The sequence below is a fragment of the Pleurodeles waltl genome, chromosome 9 (genome assembly GCF_031143425.1).
Source record: "Pleurodeles waltl isolate 20211129_DDA chromosome 9, aPleWal1.hap1.20221129, whole genome shotgun sequence".
Classification (NCBI taxonomy): domain Eukaryota; kingdom Metazoa; phylum Chordata; class Amphibia; order Caudata; family Salamandridae; genus Pleurodeles; species Pleurodeles waltl.
Genome location: NC_090448.1, coordinates 41,443,722 through 41,468,418, shown reverse-complemented (window position 1 = coordinate 41,468,418; position 24,697 = coordinate 41,443,722). Strand labels below are relative to the sequence as shown.

Genomic DNA, 24,697 nt, shown 5'->3' with positions numbered 1-24,697 from the left:
AGTAAATTCCTGAGGGTGGCGAGATGCCTGGATGTATAGGGTTCTCCTCAAGTCAGGACTCCATGCGAGGATCCCGCTAAGCAAGAGGAAACGGGTTTCAGTCTTGCATAAAACAAGACCGATGCAATTGGGACTGAAACCCAAGAAGTAGAAAGGTGGGGATGATGTTTAGAGCAGCTTCAGGACTAAGAAATGTAGATAACAAATACTGCACGCATTCACATGGGAGAGAGTTACAGAAGAGTGTAGAGTAAAAAGGAAATCTTTGCAGGCAGGTAAAACTTGTCTTGGACACGCACGTTTATCAGACATGTCCTTTTAAGGGTCCTCCCTAAACCTTTAAGATGCCTTTTTTTTTTTTTTTTTTTTTTATAAAAGAGTCACAAGCAATTCCGAAGTATAAACGTTTCGGCGCATTCACTTAAATCACGTATCACAAGTACTTTTTGCCCTTTCTTTCACCTTAAAGTTAAGTAAGTGACAAAAACTGCAAAGAGAGATCATACCCCAAAACCCAATTTATTTAAATTTGATCCATCGTATGCCGGAAAAATAAAAGGGTTACGAGACGACTTTAACAGACACAGCTGAATTCCTGTGCTTCAAAAATCACTTTAGGTCAATGACCACCTGGATGAAAACTTTTTCTCATTTTTTATTATAAAGTAAAAACAAAAAACATTTTGTTTATTTCTTCTTTACATTTCAAAGACAGAATTGCATTGGTATATGCATTAATTCAAGGAACTTTGTCCAGAGAAGAAGGGGGAACATTGGAAGAAAAAATAATACACATGTAGTAACTTAACTTGCCGTGAAATTTATGTTCATGACATGAGACTCCCCCACTCCAAATAGAAACCAGATTTTAGTATATCCAGCACGTCCTTTTTAGCGAAAGTTAGACAGATGACAATACAAAAATGGGGAAAAATAGGGACAACATTCTTTGGGCTGTGTGTGCCCAACAGCACAGACACTTTAATCTCATTAGCTTTTATTTTCTATTTGGACAGTGCGAAAATTACAAAGCGTCAAGAATGTTATCAATTTTGGTGACTAGCTCCTGGCGCTTGTTCGAATGTGCCTTCTCGTTTTCCAAGTAGGAGTCTTTCTTAAGCTTGCCAGCGACCAACCGCTCGGCCTCCATGGACGACTTCAGCACAATCTCCTTCACATGAGCGTCAAGCTTCTGGATCTCAGCCACCTTTCAGAGGATGGAATACTTGTTAAGACACTTCAGTATTGTTTTGCTGTAGTCATTTGTTAGGTTGTGCCTGTCTTAGCCATCTTAAATATCACAGGTTTGTTCGTAAAAACACTTGTGCTATCTAGTCTAAGAGCGATGAAAAGTTAAAATAAAAAAGGGATGCTAGATATACACAATTCCACAACGTGCTACAATTCCAAAGAGCTGTCAAGATTGACTTGCCCTCCACTCACCCAAAAACATTAACTGCCCTCTGCTTTCAATGGAATGGTCAGAGAAACAAGATTTACTATTCATATGACATTCAAAGCAACTTCAGAAATATTAGCAGGGATACCATGTTTATATCATGAATACCCGATTGTCTCCTAAACTATTGTGGTGGCTTTATTAACACTCGATTCTCACAGCATTTGTAACCTTAAAAGTTAAAGTGGTTGCTTTAACCCAACAATAAACTAATTTTAGTAAATATCTAAACAGCTGCAGGGGAACCTACGATGCATCTCTTACCTTATCACACATGTCTGATCCTTCCGCTTTGAGCTTGGACTGTAGAGAGGCGATCTCACTCGTAAGAGCTTTGTGCTCCGTTTCCAATGTTTTTTTACCACTATTTAAAGTGGAAATATCCCTGGACTGCTTGTATTTATTCACTGCTTCATCAAAGTGGCGGTACAGTCCAAGTCTCTTGTTCACCAAGGTCAGAATCTGCTCAGTGATGCAGGCCACCTTCATCCTGGCTTCAGCCGCTGGGTCCTTAAGAGGGAATAAAGGACATGAATATTCAAGGACAATGCAAATGATAAGATATGCAACCGCACCCTGAAGGTTTAAGGTAGTAAAGAGCAGGTACTGGTTCACAGAGCAGGACGGAAGGTAAAGGGTACATAGATTCAAGAAGGAAGCTGGACACAAAGGTAGTAAGTGATGCAATTTGGTGAAGGGAATGGATTAGATGTGTTGTTTGTGGTATCTAGAAAACATATGAGGGAGCTTTCTATTAGCATGTCTCGTGAATGAGGAAGAGGACACTGCATGCAGACAGATTTAATAGACGATGGGTGCATTTAGAGGGTAAAGTGTCCAGCTCAGTTAGACAGGGAGGATACAATGAGGGTCCCAGGGCAGAAGACTGGATGTTTTATTTTGGGGGTGGGCGGAGGCACCAGAGGGTAAACCACTCTGCTTTATGGCATCTGTGTTAAGTATGCACAGTGCAACTGAGAATGAGGCCCTTTCTCTTTTTAATTAAATGGTCTGTAACCAGGACAAGAAATCTCAAGGGAGGAAGTTCAACAGTCTACTTGGGCTGGAACCATCATAGATTTCCAGCCTTAACAGGTTACGTCTCCTCCACATGGTATAACTGGGTCACAAGACATTTTCAATCCAAAGAAAAACCTTCCTCTTTGTTGCTTTGAATTCATCATGAGCCTCAGAAGCATTTAACAATAAAATAAATGAAAACAAAACAAAGCAAGCACGAAAGATGGGCAGAGATCAGGTTCCTGCTCCACTTCCTGCACAGCTTTCCTTTATGATTCCTTGCTGCTCGCCCAACCCTCTAGAAACGTCACATTTCCTTCCTCAGTCCCCCCAAATGATTCCCCTCAAAGTCACACGGTGTATAGGCCATATTTCCTGTTTCAATACTATGTATGTACATTTCAAACCATTAGGCCTCAGTTCCCTACTCTGCATTTAGTACCAAAATATTCTACTAGCTGCCCTTTAACAAGGGCATGGAATCGGTTGCTGAAGATCCAGCGGTCCTGGTGCTTTCAAACAAGTAGCATCACTGCCAGTAACAGAAGGGAAATCTACACCACCAAACTTTGGAGAAACCACACAAGCAGATGCTACTGTCCTGTTTCATTACCTCATATAGATGTTCTTCGTGGCCAAGAGAACCATGGCCATGTGGTGATGACAAAGTTTGCTACATTTACCAAAGCAGTCAAGTGATTCAGGGTGGGTTACCACGCTTCGCAGGGTTTTAGGGCGATGAGGGAAGGATAACTGTGTGTACCCAAAAGCCTATGCCCTGATCCCGCTGCCATTTTTGAGGACATCTTATTCATTGGGCCAAAAGGTAATAGAGTAGTTATCTCACACTACCCACCTTTACAACTCATCAAAAATATGACAGGAGCAGGAACAAAGAAAACGCAGTGATTCCACACCTTCCAAATTATATGGTAATGGACATCAACATGCCAGGCAGACTACTTTTAAAGCTACGAGTCCTAGAATACTTCAGTTAACTTAAAAGATCATTCAAACCCCGTCGCAGGGCTAACGTTCGGAGGCAATACCTTTTCATGCCTCCACCAGGCCACTGCAGTCTAGTAAGTATCCCAACTGCTAACTTCCAAGGTAACGTCCTTGTGGGAGGGAAGACAAAAAAAAAAAAACTCAGGAGCAGCCTTTCCACAGAGAACAACCTGTCCAGGTTGGAAAAACAACTTCTTGTTTTAAATGAAACCTGATCACAGTGCACAGTCTTTAGTGTCAGCGGTTCTATTTGTAAATAGTAACTAGAATGGCTAGGCCAGGCTTATGTGTTTTTGTCTATATGAGCAGTGTTTTTTTATTGTTCTATCTGCTTTATGTACGGAACACCGGATGAAGCGCGTAAAGCGCATAGTAAACTGAATGTAAGGAAGCCGGTAAAAGTGTGAAACGCAATTCTAAGTCACTTGTAAACTCATGCAATGTCATGCACAATAAAAGGAACTTCTGTATATCAATATTATGCATAGGGAGAGTGGTTTCAGCACTTGGTGCATTAGTGTAAAAACAGACAAGGTAAAAGCAACAAACAACTTAAGAGGGACAAGTGTGCAAAATAAATCTGGATTTTAGACACTTGGAACAAATAAATAATTGAGGAACCCATTTAAGTGAAATGCAGTTTTGAAAATTTCCCATCTAAAAATGTATCCCATTTGTGTACAAAAGCCTTTAACATATACACATTCATTGCCTAGAGGGCCATGTGAAGTCAATGCAGCACGACTTTACACAGGGTAAGACTGCATTACAAATTACCGGGTGTGTCATAATGCTACAACCAAGGTAGAAGCCATCAACCAGACAACTTTACCTGTAACAACTGGCTGGCATCTTTATGATTTTGTGCTGCCGTCACATAGTGGCTGGATCCGGTCTAGTTTAAATCCTTTAGAAATATCAACTCCGTAAAAGCCCACAAATACTTCTTGTATCCAGACCCTTTGCGAGGCTAAATTAATCTCAGGGCTTTTTGCTGTCTTAACACTTTCTTAATATTGTGCGCGGCCAAATCAATGTTTGCAATGATATAAACCCTCACTCATCGTGATAAACAGAGCAACTTGTGAAGTTAGGACATCAAACAAAAGGCAAAAATCAATATCACAGGAGAGGTGCATTCTAGTACATCAATATTTCTGAGCAGTATTGAATGATTTTTGAGAATCGTGAGTATCATAAAACAGGGGAGTTAGGTTTTAGAAAATGCCGTTCACATGAAGATTCCTTAAAGCTGCCTACTGTTATGTTTAAAAATGTAAAGAAAGAAAACCGAGCAAAAAACTTTCAAGTATCCAAGTAAGTTGGCTAAAAGATCAGTAGCCTCTGCTTTACCTCCCGTAGAAGGCGACTGTGTGTTCTTTCTCGCATAGATCTGTTGGGTTAATTGTAACCACTCTGGAGAACCTGCGCCATGCACCCCAACTTTCATCTCAATACGGAAAGTGCGGGTTCAAATTCAGCCACTGAGAAACATGCATTAAACATGAGGTCCTTTCAAGGCTCTCCTGGCACAGGACTGTCCTCAAGGCAAAAAGAGGGTTCTCTGTGAAGCCCGGAAAGCAGGAAGGAGTCAATGGAGAAGAATCCAGGCTCTAAACAAGTATAAGCCACATTAAAGGAATAAAGTAAGGCATTTCAGTTAACCTATAATAACAGGACGCGTGATTAAATAAAGCCTATACAAAGGTTTCTATTGATTACTAGCCTGGAATTATGAAGCAGAATGGCAGAGGATTCTAAGAAAAATAGCAATAAATATTTACACCAACCTATTGATTAAAACGGCATCTGTGACAACAGCATAAATGTGGAAGAAGCGCCTGGGACTGTGCAAAAATCTAAAGTGAAGGCTCAGAATATGTCACTGAAACTGAATCTTGATTGGTGGGCAGCTTCTCCGGAAAGGCAGCGGGTCAAACACTGTAACAGGGACTATGGGTGAGTGTTCTACCCACAAATCCACATGTTCACTCTATGCAGGTACTTTGTGGACTTTACGGGGCTGTTAGGGAGTCTGAACTGAAAGAGGCTGAGACAAACAGTTTTGGCTTGAGGTCTATTCAAGGCCACTAAGAACTAACAAATGCTCCAACTACAAACGCATGGGTTTGTGTATGCATGGGGATGAAGGCTAGCACTAAAAGATGATCTAGTCTTATAACAGATAAAACAGTGGGTGTTGAGGCCACGGGCTGGTTTATTCGAAGGCAAATCAACTGGCTACTGCCAGGCAAAGAATAAAGGCAAAAAGAAGAAAGTTGCCATTTTGAAATAAAACTAGACACAAATATGCATAAAAACTTTTGTTGGGTGTTTTCAGCATGTGGGTCACAGTATTACAATACAACACCACTGAAACAGTCTACCCTGAGACAAGGCCATTAATGGCAGTGCTAGAAGAATACATCTGCTCGTAGTTAAATAATTAATTCCAGGAACAGTCCTTAAAATCCGTGTATCAACTTGTGATCTTCCAACAACAAGTCAAAAGAGAAAAACATAAAATCATGGAGAGAGAACACAATTAACAGCCTACACCCCCTCACACTTTACTTCACAACAAGGAATCCCTCAACACCACCAAACCAAGTGTTTAAAAGCTGCAGTGGGAGAGTCACATTTGAGCTACTTGTCATGAGCCTAAGTCCTACATCTAATGGTGGTGAACAATGGGAGAACAAGCATAAACCTTGTAAACATCCGTACGAAGGAACACCTACGTGTACAAGACATTCAGGCAATTCTCATCAGGGAAGGAGAAGGCTCTGATCTAGGTTCTGCTCAGAGGAAGAGCATGATGAAGTTCCATAAAAGGACATGCACGTCCTCCTCCCATTTAGTTGTTTAATCTGTAGCAATGCTGCCTTCGCTGCTTCATCATGGGCTCACAGAGAACAAGCTTCTGGCCATCATAAGTGCTAGATTTTCAAATGAAGATCTTGTACAAAGCAGATAAATTTTTTTGTTTTAAGGAGGTTTCAAAGTAAAGTTTGAATTAATTTCAAAGCTTGTGCAATCTTATGTATATATTAGGATCACAAGGGTGAATCAGCACATGTTACTTATATACTGCAGGGGTCTGAGGGGCTCGAGGTTTATTCTTCAGGAGTCCTAGGTATAGGTTATCTTTGTCTAGTCATGGTCCTACAATGGCTTGAGCTGTTGTGGCCACTTTTAGGGAGGGAGCGCACCACGGCTTACCTAACCTCCCTCAGGCTTGCATTCCCATTGACAGTGTGCTCATACTCAAGAGCATCAGCTAAATGGGGCAGACAGACTCACTTTCTATGGCACCACAGTTTCCTAAATCCACTTGCATTCTAGTAAACAAGAGCAGGTGCTCTTGCCATCTGCACAGTGAATACAAGCATGAATGAGCAAAAGACTGAAAACATTAGAACAAGTAAACAAACCCATCTTTTGTGCAGTAACTGTCATGGAGAAAAGCAAACAACAGAAACTGAAAGATTCAACCAGAAGCCTGGGCGTAAAATAGTTAAATCGGTATAACATGCTTAAATCCCAAAAGTGATGCACTGTGAATGTCTGGGCTCCCCTGTTTAGGAAGGAGCAGCAACTGATCGCAGTGGTAGTGACTAACAGGCAAAGGCCTAGAAGCTTATTTAAAATTAATAAGGACACACATTTTAAAGTGTTATAAATCTTTCTCTGCTGCTTCAGAAAGTATGGTTGAGTTTTTCGTTTCAAGAAGCAGAGATCCAGTGGTCAAAAGATATGCATAGATTTCAGAATTGGGTGGCAAATCCGATGAGAATCAGTCCAGCATACGTTGTGAGATATTTTTTTTAAATGTATACAACTAGTTCTAAAATAATTTTGATATTGTTGTATGACACGGAACCAGAAATCTACTATAATCATCCGCTAATAGAAGAGCATCTGAAAACAACTGAATAGTCCTAGATACAAGACTAAAATATCCAATTGTGGGAGGAAAGGGGAGATCTATTTGAAGGAAGACATTTGTTAAAGTAGCTGCAAACTGCAGATGTTACTGTAATGTTGGTCTTTTGGAGATGCACTGTCTTGTATTACTAGCCTCTTACACTCCACAGCTACCCTTGTGAATCAGTGTGGGCGGAGCCAGTGCACAATCCAGTGACAATACAATCCATCTTACGAGGATTGTGGCCAGGACAGATCTGTTCTCGAAAGACTCCGTTTCAGACACCTCCATGTCCTTAGTGTTATTTCAAAAGGTCATGTACGGGTGACACTCCTGAAACATTTGAAATTTCCCTCAACACAGAGGCTGTATTTCCTGGAAAAAGAGCCTGGTACTAGAGGAGAACTCAAGGACAGATCAAACGTGCTTCGTTTCATAATTAAGGTGCTAGCATAAGGTCTTTGAGTACTTTTCTTTCAATTTCCAAACAGAAGTTGTTGCACAAGGGTGGACAGTCGCTTGAGAAGAAAGTTGCCAGTTTAGCAGCAATCCAAGTCAAAGGGTCTAAATCTTGGGTTTGTATTACTATCCCAGTCTACATTAGTTCGCCTTTGTGGAGGTGGTCACCTTCACAACAGCACTGTTTTGGCCTTTTGGAAGGCCACCCCCAGATAAGTCTCTAAGTTGTAGGGTCACTGAAAAGATTTATGGGGAAGACTTCAGTGCTGGTTAGCATTGCTCACATAGGTCACTGAAATGTTCCTGCGCTTCCTTCTAAACTTCTTGTTCAATGATGTTCGGCTGCAGAATGCCTCTTCTAAATATACTAGGAGCTGCATCAGTTTGGGTAACACATTCCACTCTAAAACCCAGTTTCAAAGTTTGTATTCCAGTGGACATTATAACACAGAGTCCCCTTCAATGGGAGAACAGTATCCACACCACAGGCCCACCAGTTCTCATTTCTAAACAACAATTTACAGAAGTACTACTCTTAAAATGAGATGAAACAATCCATCTTTTGTTTTAATAAAAAAAAAAAAAAAAAAAAAAAAAAAACACAACAACAACAACAACAAATTAGATTCTTGGAACTGGAGCAGAAACAAAAATCATGTTACATAAATATTACCATAAATAATAAAATACCTTGGTGATGGAGAAGTCCAGCCTCACGTAAAGAATCACAGTGAAGAACAGGATGTAGAAAGCTCCAACAACCAGCAGAGGCTCCTGCAGCATCAGGATCTTATTAAAAGTGTAATGCACCTAAAAGAAAGGTTTTTATTCACTTATTATTTGTTTTCACAGTAAAATGCACACGAGAGAAAAATATATACCTTATAATTAATAATATTTACATGCAACAAACAACATGCAAGCCAGGGTGGAGCGCACGGTCGTCAAGAGAGCAGGAGGGGGTGGTGAAGCTGAGGCAAGGACTGTAATGAAATCTGGGCCGCGTAATCAGTGGACATGTGGAGAAAACAAAAACTAGTAGTGGACTGTAAAGTATATATTACAGGTGTTCAGAGACTGGCAAAGTTAAAATAAATGAAGTATGATGTTGGTGATTTTTTTGGTGACTGTACATTGTTCATATAAATGAATTACTTTTTTTCACTTGATTGTTTTAATAGTGAAATACAAACGAATGCTCATCTCTTTGAGATACTGCAGAAGAACGAGCTATTTGTCGGTGTTTTCAGCATGCAAATCGAAAGAATTACAATACAGCACCACTGAAACAGTCTACCTTGAAACCAGGCATTAATGGGAGGGCTAAGTGAATAAATGCTCATGGTTAAATGGTCAATTCCAGGAACAATCCTTAAATTCGTCTACCACCTTGTGATCTCCCAACAACAAGCCAAAGGGAAAAGCATCAACTGATGGGGAAGAACAAGTTTGCCTGCCTACTCCTAAACTTTATGTCAGAGAGAAAAAAAAACATTTCCCTCAACACCACCAAACCAAGTGTGTAAATACTGCAGGGTTGCGTCACATTTGAGCCACTTTTCATAAGCAGAAGTCATACTTTTAATGATGCTGCGTAATGGGAGAACAAGTGTACCCCACGGTGACATTAATATGAAGGAATGCCTAAGTGTAAAACTGTAAACTTTGCATTTGTATAGCGCACTACTCACCCATTAGGGTCTCAAGGCGTTGTACACATACCGCTGTGGAACCCCTCCTGGCTCTTCCCTGTGAGACGCCCACTCCTGGACAGCCCCAGGGTGAAGCCAGGCATCCAAGCGCTTTGAGGACCGTTCTGGAGATTAAGCAAGCTATTGCCCAGAGTTACAGAGTGGGACCCATTAATTAGATTAGGCACCGAGGTGAGAATTATCTGGTCCAAGGGAATTGAGCCCAAGACCTGCCGAGGTGGGAATTGAACCCTGGTCCCAGACCAGATCTCTGCATCAGGGTCTGCCGCGCTAACCATTGTGCCACACTTCAAGTGTACAAGGGATTCAGGTGACTTCTCATGTCAGAAAGGACTCATCTCGGAATGAGACACTTGAGGTAGGTTCTACCTGAGGAAGAGAACGATGAAGTTCCTTAAAAGGCTATGGACATCCTCCTCCTAATCAATCATTTCAACTCTTGCAACACTACCTTTGCTGTATAAACCCATTATTTACGAGATCACAGATCACGAGCTTCTTGCCATCAGAAGTGCTAGATCTTTAAACAAGGATCTTGTAGAAAGCAGATGCAGAACTGTTTTGTTTTCAGGGCAATTTCAAAATGAATTTTCAATTAGTTTCGAAGCATGTGTAATCTTACAAACATTAGGATCACAAGAGTGAATCAGGAACATTACTTATTTACAGATGGGTTTTGAGGTGCTCGAAATGTATTGTTCAGGTGTCCTAGGTATAGGTTATCTTTGTCTAGTTATGGTCCCACAATGGGTTGAGCTAATGTGGCCACGGCTAACGAGGGAGCGCACCACGGCTTACCTAAACTCCCTCAGGTTTTCATTCCCATAGAGACAGAGTGCTCATACTCAAGAGCATCAGCTAAGTGAGGCAGGCAGAAACACTTTCTATGGAACCACATCTTCCTACCTCCATTTGCATTCTGGTAAATAAGAGCAGGTGCTCTGGCCACCTACACAGTGAATAAGAGCATGAATGAGCAAAAGACTATAAAAATACAAACATTAGGTTTCCATTACCCATCCTCATGTCTACTTCTTCAAATATTTAAAGTCTGTTTTCATACAAACTGGACCAAATGGGCCCTTATCATACAGTGTCACCTCTTTGCAGAAGAGACTGCATCTCACCATGTCAACGGTGAGTCATTTTTAACAATATAGGGTTTAATGGCTATTTATAAGAAGGGCTGCATGTGTGGTTGTAAGTAAAACAACTCTACAAAAAAAAAAGACCTAAAACTAAAAGCTTAAGATAAAACCAACAACAGAGGAACAGGATGAAAGTTTAATCTCTTAACGAGAAAATTCTCTCCTTGTAGAAGTGAAAGTTTGAAATGTATGACGCCATGGCTGTCTTTCAACAAATTCAACACTTGAGAATTACTAAGATACAGGATCCTTTTTTGCCTATTCTTTGCCCTACAAGTTTAAGTGTGTCTCCTGTGTTCTCCATAAGCACAAAAAAATTAAGATAACTTAAAGGGAAGATGTGATTACCGGGTAACTAGGTTTTATTTTTAACATTACCATACTGTTAACTCTTGACAGAATATTCTATATGTAGTTACATATTTTACTGCAACTGATAACATTTGTAGGACCCTTTTACACTTTGATAAAAAACAGTTTAAAAGAAAAATAAGAGGGAGTGTGGGCCAATCCCTTGCTTATGGGGGAACATTCACAGAGCAGGGTTGCAGTAAAAAAAATTATATTATATTATATATATATATATATATATATATATATATATATATATATATATATATATATATATATATATATATATATATAGGAGTTGTGTATTATAGTAATAGTGCCCATGCAATGGAGTAAATATGTATGTACATAATGTGGTTTAAAGCGATATATTTACAAATTTACAAATGGTCAAGATCAACTTCAAAACGGCTACAGGCTCCCGGGGAGGCGGGCGGGCGCATGTGAACCTGCAGCGTCTTATGCCACGAACAGATGTACACTGGGTAAGTGACATTTTCTGTTCAATGGCATGTGTAGCTGCAGATACACATGCTTTGCATAGACTAGTAAGCAGTTATCTCCCCAAAAGCGGTGGCTCAGCCTGTAGGAGTTGAAGTTGTTTGAAATAAAGTTCGTAGTACTGCTTGTCCTACTGTGGCTTGCTGTGTTAACACATCCACACAGTAATGCTTGGTAAACGTATAAGGCGTAGACCATGTGGCTGCCTTACATATTTCAGTCATTGGAATTTTTCCTAGAAAGGCCATGGTAGCACCTTTCTTTCTGGTTGAGTGTGCCTTTGGTGTTATAGGCAGTTCTCTTTTTGATTTGAGATAGCAGGTTTGAATGCACTTCACTATCCATCTGGCAATGCCTTGTTTGGATATTGGATTCCCTGTATGAGGTTTTTGGAAAGCAACAAACAATTGTTTTGTTTTTCGAATTTGTTTTGTTCTGTCAATGTAGTACATTAATGCTCTTTTGATGTCTAATGTATGTAGTGCTCTTTCAGCTACAGAATCTGGTTCTGGAAAGAACATTGGTAGTTTTACTGCTTGATTTAAGTGGAACGGTGATATGACTTTTGGTAAGAATTTAGGATTTGTTCGTAAAACTACTTTATGCTTGTGTATCTGAATAAAGGGTTCTTGTATGGTAAATGCTTGTATTTCACTTACTCTTCTTAGAGATGTGATGGCAATTAGAAATGCTACTTTCCATGTTAAGTATTGTATCTCACATGAGTGCATGGTGGTGTTCTTGGTGGGATAATTCTCTTCAGACCCTCCATAAAAGCCTTTATGACTGGGATCCTAAATAGTGAAGTTGAGTGTGTAATTTGCAGATAAGCTGAAATTGCGGTGAGATGTATTTTAATGGATGAAAAAGCTAGCTTTGACTTTTGTAAGTGCAGTAGGTAGCTGACAATGTCTTTAGCAGATGCGTGTAAGGGTTGAATTTGTTTATTATGGCAGTAATAAACAAATCTTTTCCACTTATTTGCATAGCAATGTCTTGTGGTTGGTTTTCTAGCTTGTTTTATGACCTCCATACATTCCTGTGTAAGGTCTAGATGTCCGAATTCTAAGACTTCAGGAGCCAAATTGCTAGATTCAGCTATGCTGGATTTGGGTGTCTGATCTGTTGTTTGCGTTGAGTTAACAGATCTGGTCTGTTTGGTAGTTTGACATGAGGCACAACTGAGAGGTCTAGTAGTGTTGTGTACCAAGGTTGTCTTGCCCAAGTTGGTGCTATAAGTATGAGTTTGTTTTGACTCAATTTGTTTACCAGATGTGGAAGGAGTGGGAGAAGGGGAAAAGCGTATTCAAATATCCCTGACCAACTCATCCATAACGCATTGCCCTGAGACTGATCCTGTGGGTACCTGGATGCAAAGTTTTGGCATTTTGCGTTTTCTTTTGTTGCAAATAGGTCTATTTGTGGTGTTCCCCATCTTTGGAAGTAAGTGTTTAGTACTTGGGGTTGAATCTCCCATTCATGGATCTGTTGGTGATCCCGAGAGAGACTGTCTGCTAACTTGTTCTGAATTCCTGGAATGAACTGCACTATTAGGCGAATGTGGTTGTGAATCGCCCAATGCCATATTTTCTGTGCCAGGAGACACAACTGTGTTCCTCCCTGTTTGTTCAGATAATACATCGTTGTCATGTTGTCTGTTTTGACAAGAACGTGTTTGTGGATTATTATAGGTTGAAATGCTTTCAGCGCTAGAAATACCGTTCTAAGTGATTTATGCGAAACTGTCTCTGCTGAGTGTCCCATTGTCCTTGGATGCTGTGTTGGTTGTGGTGTGCTCCCCAGCCTATCCTGGAGACATCTGTCGTTATTACATATTGTGGCACTGGGTCTTGGAAAGGCTGCCCTTGGTTTACATTTATATTGTTCCACCATTGAAGCAAGGTGTATGTTTGGCGGTCTATCAACACTAGATCTTGAAGTTGACCCTGTGCCTATTGTGATGCTAGGCACTGTTGTAAGGGCCGCATGTGCAATCTTGCGTTTGGGACAATGGCTATGCATGAGGACATCATGCCTAGTAGTTTCATCACCATCTTGACTTGTATCTTTTGTTTTGGGTTCATGGCCTGTATTACATTGTGAAATGCCTGTACCCTTTGTGGACTTGGAGTGGCAATCCCTTTTGTTGTGTTGATTGTCGCTCCTAAGTATTGTATTTGACACGGCTGAAGGTGTGACTTGTAGTTGAGTGAGAAACCTAGTTTGTGAAGGGTTTCTATGACATACATTGTGTGTTGTGAATACCGTTCCTGCGTGTTGGTTTTGATTAACCAATCGTCTAGGTACGGGAACACATGTATTTGCTGTCTTCTGATATGAGCAGCCACTGCTGCCAGGCATTTTGTAAAAACTCTTGGCGCAGTTGTTATCCCGAATGGCAACACTTTGAATTGGTAATGTACCCCTTGGAATACAAACCTTAAGTACTTTCTGTGTGAAGGATGTATCGGTATATGGAAGTATGCATCCTTTAGGTCTAGTGTTGTCATGTTGTCTTCTTGTTTGAGCAATGGGATTACGTCCTGCAGTGTCACCATGTGAAAGTGATCTGATATGATGTAGATATTTAACGTACTGAGATCTAATATAGGTCTTAGAGTTTTGTCTTTTTGGGGTATGAGAAAGTACAGTGAGTAAACTCCTGTTCCTCTCTGATGAATTGGTACCAACTCTATTGCATCTTTTTGCAACAACGCTTTGACCTCCAGTTGTAGAAGATCCATGTGTTGTTTTGACATAGTGTGTTTTCGGTGGGACATTTGGAGGGAATTCTAGAAATTCTATGCAATAACCATGCTGTATAATGGCTAGGACCCACATGTCTTGTTATTTCCTCCCAGTTTTTGTAGAACTTGGTTAGTCTCCCCCCCACTGGTGTTATGTGTTGGGGATTTGTGACGCCGAAGTTTTGGGACTTTGGAACTTCCCTCTACTCTTTGGGAACTGTCCCCCTCTATATTGTCCCCGAAAACTTCCCCGCTGGTATTGGCTCTGATAAGTGGGCCTTGTTTGTGAGGTTGTGGGTTCTGTGCTTTGCCCTCGAAACCCCCCTCGAAACTGTGATTTCCGAAATGTGCCTCTGCTCTGTGGGGAGTAGAGTGCGCCCATGACTTTGTCCGTATCCGTGTCCTTAAGTTTTTCGATAGCAGTGTCCACCTCCGGCCCAAACAACTGCTGTCCGTTAAGTGGCATATTCAGCACGGCTTGTTGTATTTCCGGCTTGAATCCTGATGTACGCAGCCATGCATGTCTCCGTATTGTCACTGCTGTATTTACAGTCCTAGCAGCTGTGTCTGCTGCATCCATTGCTGACCGTATCTGATTGTTCGAGATACTCTGTCCTTCCTCCACCACTTGTTGTGCTCTCTTTTGGAACTCCTTGGGCAAATGTTCTATAAAATGTTGCATTTCGTCCCAATGAGCCCTATCATTTCTCGCCAACAAGGCCTGTGAGTTGGCAATGCGCCATTGGTTGGCTGCTTGTGCCGCCACTCTTTTCCCCGCCGCGGCGAACTTACGACTCTCTTTGTCTGGAGGTGGTGCATCTCCTGAGGTGTGCGAGTTCGCCCTCTTGCGAGCTGCCCCTACTACCACTGAGTCTGGTGTTAACTGTTGTGTGATGTACACAGGGTCTGTTGGTGGCGGTTTATATTTTTTCTCCACCCTTGGAGTAATGGCCCTTCCTTTCACAGGCTCCTCAAACACTTGTTTGGAGTGTTTTAGCATTCCAGGTAGCATGGGGATGCTCTGGTACTGGCTGTGTGTGGACGACAGTGTGTTAAATAGAAAGTCGTCTTCAATTGGCTCTGCATGCAGGGTGACATTATGAAACGCCGCTGCTTTTGACACCACCTGTGTGTAGGCGGTACTGTCCTCAGGTGGTGACGGTCTAGCTGGATAACAGTCGGGACTGTTATCGGACACTGGCGCATCATAAAGATCCCACGCGTCTGGATCATCCAGACTCATCCCTGTATGAGTTGGGGACTGCATCATTGGTGGAGTGGCTACCGGTGATGGTTGTGGAGAGCGTTGTGGAGATGGTGGCGGGGTTACTTGTCTTGCCACCTTTGCCTGTGGCTGCTTGTCTTTCTCTTGGAAGGCAAGTTTCCGTTTCATTCGTATCGGAGGGAGAGTACTGATCTTCCCTGTCTCCTTGTGAATGTGGAGCCTTCTTTGGGTGTAATCTGGCTCCATTGTCTCTAGCTCCTATCCAAATCTATGTGTTTGCATTTGTGAGGACAGGCCTTGTTCCTCTGTGTAGGAACTTGTTTTCGGTTCCGAGGCCGGATGTTTCGGTACTGAAACCTTTTCGGCTGCTTTTTCGGTTCCGACGACACTTTTTTGCTCTTCGGTGTACTGATCTCTCGGTGCCGACTTGTTTCGGTGCCGCCCTCTCGGTGCCGAGATTGCTCTGACACGGGGTCGAGTCTGCTCTGTGCCGGTATCTCGACCGGAGTCGGATGACTTCGACACATGCATGCCCTTTTTCAGTGCCGATGCTCGGTCACCTATTTTTCGGGTTAAGCCATGGCCTGCCGGCAGTGGCGTCCCCTGGGCTTTAGTGGTCTTTGCATGAGTTTTGTGTATCGACGTCTTACTCACGGTTTTCGGCGTCTGTTCAGGATCGACCTCTTCTGAGTCCGAATCCTCGATGGAGAAGGTTTCTTCTTCTTCCTGTTTTTGTCCTGTCTGCACCGACGCCATCTGTAGTCTTCTTGCTCTTCGGTCCCTTAAGGTCTTCCTGGACCGAAACGCTCGACAGGCCTCACAGGTATCTTCCTTGCGTTCTGGAGACAAACACAAATTACAGACCAGATGCTGATCTGTATAAGGATACTTGTTGTGACATTCGGGGCAGAAGCGGAATGGGGTCCGTTCCATTAGCCTTGAAGACGCACGTGGTCGGGCCGACCAGGCCCCGCCCGGGAATCGAAAACCCCGAAGGGCCGCCGGAGCTCTTCAAAATTCGGTGTCGATCTGTTGTACCTAACCCGATACCGAACGCAAACAATACCGTCAAATTTTCTGAGATTTTCACTAACTTTCCGAACCGAAACGCGGAGCGAAGAGGAACACGTCCAAACCCGATGGCGGAAAGAAAACAATCTAAGATGGAGTCGACGCCCATGCGCAATGGAGTCAAAAAGGGGAGGAGTCCCTCGATCTCGTGACTTGAAAAGACTTCTTCGAAGAAAAACAACTTGTAACACTCCGAGCCCAACACTAGATGGCGGGATGTGCAAACCCAACACTAGATGGCGGGATGTGCAAAGCATGTGTATCTGCAGCTACACATGCCATGGGGGGGGGGGGGAGAGAAGGAGAGAAGGAGAGAAGGAGAGAGAGAGAGAGAGAGAGAGAGAGAGAGAGAGAGAGAGAGAGAGAGAGAGAGAGAGAGAGAGAGAGAGAGAGAGAGAGAGAGAGAGAGAGAGAGAGATTGAAAATGTCACTTACCCAGTGTACATCTGTTCGTGGCATCAGTCGCTGAGATTCACATGGTATGCATGAGCTCGCCATCTGGTGTTGGGTCGGAGTGTTACAAGTTGTTTTTCTTCGAAGAAGTGTTTTCGAGTCACGGGACCGAGTGACTCCTCCTTCTGTGCTCATTGCGCATGGGCGCCGACTCCATCTTCGATTGTTTTCCCCGCAGAGGGTGAGGTAGGAGTTGTACTATAGTAATAGTGCCCGCGCAATGAAAAATGTAAGTATGTACCTATTAAGGGATTAAGTAATATATATACAAATGTACAAAATTGAAGGTAACTTCTGAACTGCTACAGGCTTCCGGGGAGGTGGGTGGGTCCATGTGAATCTCAGCGACTGATGCCACGAACAGATGTACACTGGGTAAGTGACATTTTCAGTTCGATGGCATCTGTCGATGTAGATACACATGGTATGCATAGACTAGTAAGCAGTTAGTTCCCCATAAGCGGTGGTTTAGCCTGTAGGAGTAGAAGTTGTCTGAAATAGAGTTCTTAATACAGCTTGACCTACTGTAGCTTGTTGTGCGGATAGCACATCTATACAGTAGTGTTTGGTGAATGTGTGAGGCGTAGACCAAGTGGCTGCCTTACATATTTCCTGCATTGGGATGTTTCCTAAAAAGGCCATTGAAGCACCTTTTTTCCTTGTTGAATGTGCCCTGGGAGTAATGGGCAGTTGTCTTTTTGCTTTAAGGTAGCAGATTTGGATGCATTTAACTATCCATCTGGCTATACCTTGTTTTGATATTGGGTTACCTGCATGAGGTTTTTGGAATGCAATAAATAGCTGTTTAGTTTTTCTGATGTTCTTTGTTCTGTCAATGTAGTACATTAATGCTCTTTTGACATCTAATGTATGTAGTGCTCTTTCAGCCACAGAATCTGGCTGTGGGAAAAATACTGGTAGTTCTACCGTTTGATTTAGATGGAATGGTGAAATAACTTTTGGTAAAAATTTTGGATTAGGTCGTAGGACGACCTTATTTTTATGTATTTGTATAAAAGGCTCTTGTGTTGTGAACGCTTGAATTTCACTTACTCTTCTTAGAGATGTAATGGCGATGAGAAAGGCAACTTTCCAGGTTAGGAATTGTATTCCGCAAGAGTGCATGGGTTCGAAAGGTGGGCCCATGAGTCTTGTTAGAACCACGTTTAGGTTCCATGAAGGAATAGGTGGTGTTCTTGGTGGTATAATTCTTTTAAGCCCTTCTATAAATGCTTTGATAACTGGTATCCTATACAAGGAAGTTGAATAGGTAGTTTGCAGGTATGCAGATATTGCTGCAAGGTGTATTTTAATAGAAGAGAAGGCTAGCTTTGCTTTTTGTAAATGGAGCAAGTAATTTACTATATGTTTTGGAGTTGCATCTAGTGGTTGTATCTGATTATGATGGCAGTACCAAACAAATCTTTTCCACTTACTTGCGTAGCAGTGTCTAGTGGATGGCCTTCTGGCCTGCTTTATGACTTCCATACACTCTTGGCTAAGTTGTAAGTGTCCGAATTCTAGGATTTCAGGAGCCAGATTGCTAGATTCAGCGATGCTGGGTCTGGGTGTCTGATCTGTTGGTTGTGTTGCGTTAACAGATCTGGTTTGTTGGGTAGTTTGATGTGTGGTACTACAGACAGATCTAGCAGTGTTGTGTACCAGGGTTGTCTTGCCCACGTTGGTGCTATTAAAATGAGTTAGAGTTTGTTTTGACTCAATTTGTTTACTAGGTAAGGAAGGAGAGGGAGAGGAGGAAAAGCGTAAGCAAATATTCCTGACCAGTTCATCCATAGGGCATTGCCTTGGGATTGCTTGTGTGGGTATCTGGACGCGAAGTTTTGGCATTTTGCGTTCTCTTTTGTTGCAAATAAGTCTATTTGTGGTGTTCCCCAGAGTGTGAAGTAGGTGTTCAGAATCTGTGGGTGGATTTCCCATTCGTGGACTTGCTGGTGATCTCGAGAGAGATTGTCTGCCAGCTGATTCTGGATCCCCGGAATAAACTGTGCTATTAGACCAATTTGATGGTGGATTGCCCACTTCCATATTTTTTGAGCTAACAAGCTTAACTGCGTTGAATGTGTTCCTCCTTGTTTGTTTAGATAATACATCGTTGTCATGTTGTCTGTTTTGACAAGGATGTATTTGTGGGTTATGATTGGTTGGAAAGCTTTTAGTGCTTGAAAAACTGCTAATAATTCTAGATGATTTATATGCAGTTTTGTTTGATGTATGTTCCATTGTCCTCTTATGTTGTGTTGATTGAGATGTGCTCCCCACCCTGTCATGGAAGCATCTGTTGTTATTACGTACTGTGGCACTGGGTCTTGGAAAGGCCGCCCTATGTTTAAATTTATACTGTTCCACCATAGAAGCGAGAGGTAAGTTTGGCGGTCTAGCAACACCAGATCTAGAAGGTGACCCTGTGCTTGAGACCACTGTGAGGCTAGGCACTGTTGTAAGGGCCTCATGTGCAGTCTTGCGTTTGGGACAATGGCTATGCATGAGGACATCATGCCTAGGAGCTGTAGTATTGTTCTTGCTTGTATTGTTTGATTTGGAGACATGTGTTGAATGACTCTGTTGAAATTGTGAATTCTTTGTGGAGTTGGCGTTGCTACTCCTTTTGTCGTGTCTATTATGGCTCCTAGATATTGCTGTACTTTGCTTGGCTGAATGTTGGATTTTGCAAAGTTGACGGTGAACCCTAGTTTGTAGAGGGTTTGTATGACTTGATTTGTGTGGTTTGAGCATTGTGTGAGCGAACTGGTTTTGATTAGCCAGTCGTCTAGATACGGGAACACATGTATTTGCTGCCTTCTGATGTGTGCAGCGACTACTGCTAGGCATTTTGTGAATACTCTTGGAGCGGTTGTTAAACCAAAAGGCAATACTTTGAATTGGTAATGTATTCCTTTGAATACAAACCTTAGATATTTCCTGTGTGATTGATGTATTGGTATATGGAAATATGCGTCCTTGAGGTCTAGGGTTGTCATGTAGTTGTGTTTTTTGAGCAATGGTAACACTTCTTGTAGTGTGACCATGTGAAAGTGGTCTGATTTGATGAATGTGTTTACTACTCTGAGGTCTAGAATTGGTCTCAGTGTTTCGTCCTTTTTTGGTATCAAGAAGTACAGTGAATAAACTCCTGTGTTTATTTGTGTGCTTGGTACTAATTCTATTGCATTTTTTTGCAGTAGTGCTTGAACTTCTATCTCTAGAAGCTGTGAATGGTATTTTGATAAATTTTTTGATTTTGGTGGTATGTCTGGGGGGAATTGCAGGAATTCTATGCAATAACCATGTTGGATAATTGCTAGGACCCATGTGTCTGTAGTTATTTTGTCCCATGCTTCGTAATATTGACGTATCCTCCCCCCCACTGGTGTTGTGTGGGAGGGGTGAGTGACGTGTGAGTCACTGCTTGCTGGTAGTGGTTTTGGGGCTTTGAAATCTTCCTCTATTCCTAGGGAATTGCCCCCCTCTATACTGGCCCCGAAAACCTCCCCTGTACTGTCCCTGGTAGGTGGGCGGTGCGGACTGTGAGGTGCTAGCTTGTGTGGCCTGACCCCGAAACCCTCCTCTAAAAGGTGTTTTGCGGAAGGTGTCATAAGATCCTCTGCTCTGCGGGGAGTAGAGTGCGCCCATGGCCTTGGCAGTGTCAGTGTCCTTCTTGAGCTTTTCTATGGCTGTGTCGACCTCCGGACCGAACAGAAGTTTTTCATTGACTGGCATGTTAAGCACTGCCTGCTGAATTTCTGGCTTGAATCCAGACGTTCTGAGCCATGCGTGCCTACGGATGGTAACCGACGTATTAATGGTCCTCGCGGCTGTGTCTGCTGCATCCATGGAGGAGCGTATTTGATTGTTGGAAATGTTTTGACCCTCCTCAACAACCTGTTTTGCTCTTTTTTGCAGATCTTTTGGGAGATGTTCAATGAGATGCTGCATCTCATCCCAGTGGGCTCTGTCGTATCGCGCTAGCAGCGCTTGTGAATTTGCGATGCGCCACTGGTTTGCTGCTTGGACAGCAACCCTCTTCCCGGCTGCATCGAACTTCCTGCTTTCTTTATCTGGGGGAGGTGCATCCCCAGAAGTGTGTGAATTTGCCCGTTTTCTGGCAGCCCCTACCACCACAGAATCTGGTGGCAGCTGAGAGGTGATGAATACAGGGTCCGTAGGAGGCGCCTTATACTTTTTGTCCACCCTAGGCGTCACTGCCCTACTTTTAACTGGCTCCTTGAAAATGTCCTTTGCATGGCGTAGCATGCCTGGGAGCATCGGCAGGCTTTGGTAGGAGCTGTGGGTTGAAGAGAGGGTGTTAAATAAAAAATCATCCTCTACTTGTTCCGAGTGGAGTTCCACATTATGGAATAGTGCTGCTCTAGCCACCACTTGTGAGTAGGCTGTGCTGTCTTCCGGTGGTGATGGCCTAGTTGGGTATGTGTCTGGGCTGTTATCAGACACTGGTGCGTCGTACAAGTCCCACGCATCCTGATCTTGGTCATCGTGGCTCATGGCGGTGTGAGCTGGTGAATGTGACGGGGTGTAAGTTGGCGAAGCCGGAGTTACAGGTGGAGGTGAGGGAGGAGGTGTTACCTTTTGTGCTGTTTGTTGCTGAGAAGTAAACTGAAGCGTTCTCTTTCGTTTGACAGGTGGAAGGGTACTGATCTTCCCAGTCCCCTGCTGAATAAAGATACGCTTTTGCGTGTGATCCACGTCAGTGGATTGCAGTTCTTGTTCAAATCTATGTTTCTTCATTTGAGAAGACATAGAATGCTCTTCAGTATAGGAGCCAGAAACAGGGTCTGATGTCGCTTTTTTCGGCTCCGAAAACCCTGTTGATTGTTTTTTCGGCTCCGAGGTAACCTTCCTCTTTTTCTGTGCCGAAAATTCTTGGCCTCTATGGTCTTCGGCGCCACTGTCTCGGCGTCGATCCGTGTCGACACCGAACTCTCGGTGTCGATGCTTCTGTTTAGCACTCTCTCGGTCCCGAGGAGGCTGCGTGCCGGTGTCTCGACCGGAGTCGGACGATCTCGACACTGAATGGGCCTTTTTCGGTGCCGATTGTTGGTCACCGAGAATTTGGGTGGAGCCATGGCCGGTTGGCAGTGGCGTCCCCTGGGCCTTCTTTCCTTTTTTAAGGTCTGATCTCGACGTCTTACTCACAGTTTTTGTAGAGTCTAGCTCGTCGGAGTCTGAATCCTGGATGGAAAAGGATTCCTCCTGTTCCTCTTCTGTCTCGAACTGTCGACGCTCTTTTGGCGTGGACGCCATCTGCAGTCTTCTCGCTCGACGGTCGCGCAGAGTTTTTCGGGACCGGAACGCCCGACAGGCCTCACAGGATTCTTCGCTGTGCTCGGGTGACAGGCACAGGTTACAGACCGAGTGTAGGTCCGTATAAGGATATTTGTTGTGGCATTCGGGGCAGAATCGAAACGGGGTCCGTTCCATCGGCGTTGTTCTCCACGCGGTCGGGCCGACTAGGCCCCGACGGGGTGCCGAAATCTACCCCGAAGGGCACCGATGCGCTTCGATGTTCAACGCGTCGTCGTATGTGTCTATCTCGAACCGGATCGCAACGATACCGTCGAAAATCTTCCGTTTTCAGCTATCTTTCCGTTCCGAAACTCGGAGCGACAGGAACACGTCCGAACCCGATGGCGGAAAGAAAACAATCGAAGATGGAGTCGACGCCCATGCGCAATGAGCACAGAAGGAGGAGTCACTCGGTCCCGTGACTCGAAAACACTTCTTCGAAGAAAAACAACTTGTAACACTCCGACCCAACACCAGATGGCGAGCTCATGCATACCATGTGTATCTACAGCGACAGATGCCATCGAACATATATATATATCTACGTTGGCCAATACAGCAAGCCATGTAGAGTAATGCAAATCGAGCAACTTGGTCCTCAGCGCACCATTCATCTAGATGCATTTATATTTAATCCTAAAAGACATAACTGGCTGCTGAACTAGTAATTAAAAATATGCGCTGCACGTTCAGCACAATTGTGATTTATACTGTCAAGTAGCAGTCCTGCATCAAATGACTCAAGGAACCTTTGAGTCATCTACAGACAGCAGCCAACATGAACAGGGCATATTCGTAGAAGGCCAACAATATATTTCCATGTAGCACTAGCACACATGGTCAAATAATGTGGGTAGGTGGAAAGCAGCAACACCATTTCAAGAAAAATCTTACAATACAAAGCTCAGAAAGCATAACAGCGGTATTCGCCATTAAAAGAAACTCACCACAACATCTTGAATGTGCTGCTCTACCAGGTTGCTCTTATGTGCAACTATAACAGGACGGCCAAATGTATCCAAGTAGGTGTAGTGCAGCTCATCTGCGGACCGATCGATATCATAGGGGCTGTCCACTTGGATGTTCCTGCAGATAAGATGACATTTTGTTACCTATAACCAAGTGAATATTGAAGACACACAAGTGTCTTTAAGCATGTCAAAATTCAAATGGATTGTGATTTGAGCATCAATTGCTCACCAGTTATGCAACGTGAAACGCATTCTAAACAAATGTTGGCAACTTGAAATAAAACTGTTACAAAGTGACAGACAGTTATAGAATTTGCTGAGACGCATAATGGAATCCTAAGGTATCTGTTAGGATTTCTTTTCAATCCTGTAGTTCATACTCTGAATGATCCAAAGCATGGAAAAATACTCCTTGTGTGACTACATGTGCAGGTATGGTTGACAGATGTGGGTGTCTACAGCTTCTCTGCACATGGATTTTATTTTTCTTCCAGTTTCATTTCAATTAAAAAAAAAACCTTTCTGTAGCCTGGTGTACAAGTAAATGAAAGGTTTTTATTTTTTTTTAAGTGAAGATGCTACAGAAACATCTTCTGATGTCTGCGTCATAGGTTTCCCATTTAAAATCTGTAGTAGTGAGCACTGGGTCACTATCAGAGTTCCTCACTCTTATCCCTAGTTTCCCTTCTTCAGGTTGTTAGGATGTATGATTGTGGAAAGACAAGAGGCTTGTCTTGATGGGTTCTGTTCAATGAATGATACAGCTGATATAGGTTCCCTACGAACACTTTGTGGTAGTTTCTCCCGGTCCCTAATGAATCCTAGACACCAATATGCTTTTCGGGACCCAGATGATATTAGACCTCAATATTTTGAGCCACATGAGCCGGCCTTTGCAGGAGTCCAATAGTCACTTTGTTTTCCTTATATGAACATTTATGCAGATGTTCCGTAAATCTCTCATTTCTACATTTACTTTCCACACACATGATCTCAAACTACTTAAAAGCCATCCATCACTGGACGGATTTCAAATGACGTAGCCAGTCATCGAAATCTACTTTACAACGACTCTGACGTGACATGCCTCCCTTCCCTTTACACATCCTTCCAAAATCACAACTCCAAAGCAATCCACCAGAAACCTGAGCTTTTATGTTAACACTTGAGTATGGAAACATTTCTGACCAACACAGCAGGCCAGCCATATTCACATCTGTAAAATCAGTCCACACATTTACTTCCACATTCTCACAATACTGAGATCCTCATGCTGTAAGCATATCAGACTACTATAACAGTTTTATGACAGATCTAAGACT

At 42.9% G+C, this 24,697-nt stretch overlaps 1 protein-coding gene across 1 annotated transcript in view; it reads right to left on the bottom strand.

Annotated features, from left to right (window-relative positions):
* Positions 1–500: 500 nt before the first annotated feature.
* The window catches only part of RPN1 (ribophorin I), a 58,266-nt gene continuing 34,069 nt past the window's right edge, over positions 501–24,697 (bottom strand). The window contains exons 7-10 of the mRNA XM_069206237.1: positions 23,352–23,490; positions 8,565–8,684; positions 1,724–1,969; positions 501–1,207 (exon numbers count right to left, since the gene is read on the bottom strand). Coding sequence (XP_069062338.1) covers positions 1,025–1,207; positions 1,724–1,969; positions 8,565–8,684; positions 23,352–23,490 — 688 coding nt within the window. The 3' untranslated portion in view covers positions 501–1,024. The remainder of the gene's footprint in view (positions 1,208–1,723; positions 1,970–8,564; positions 8,685–23,351; positions 23,491–24,697) is intronic.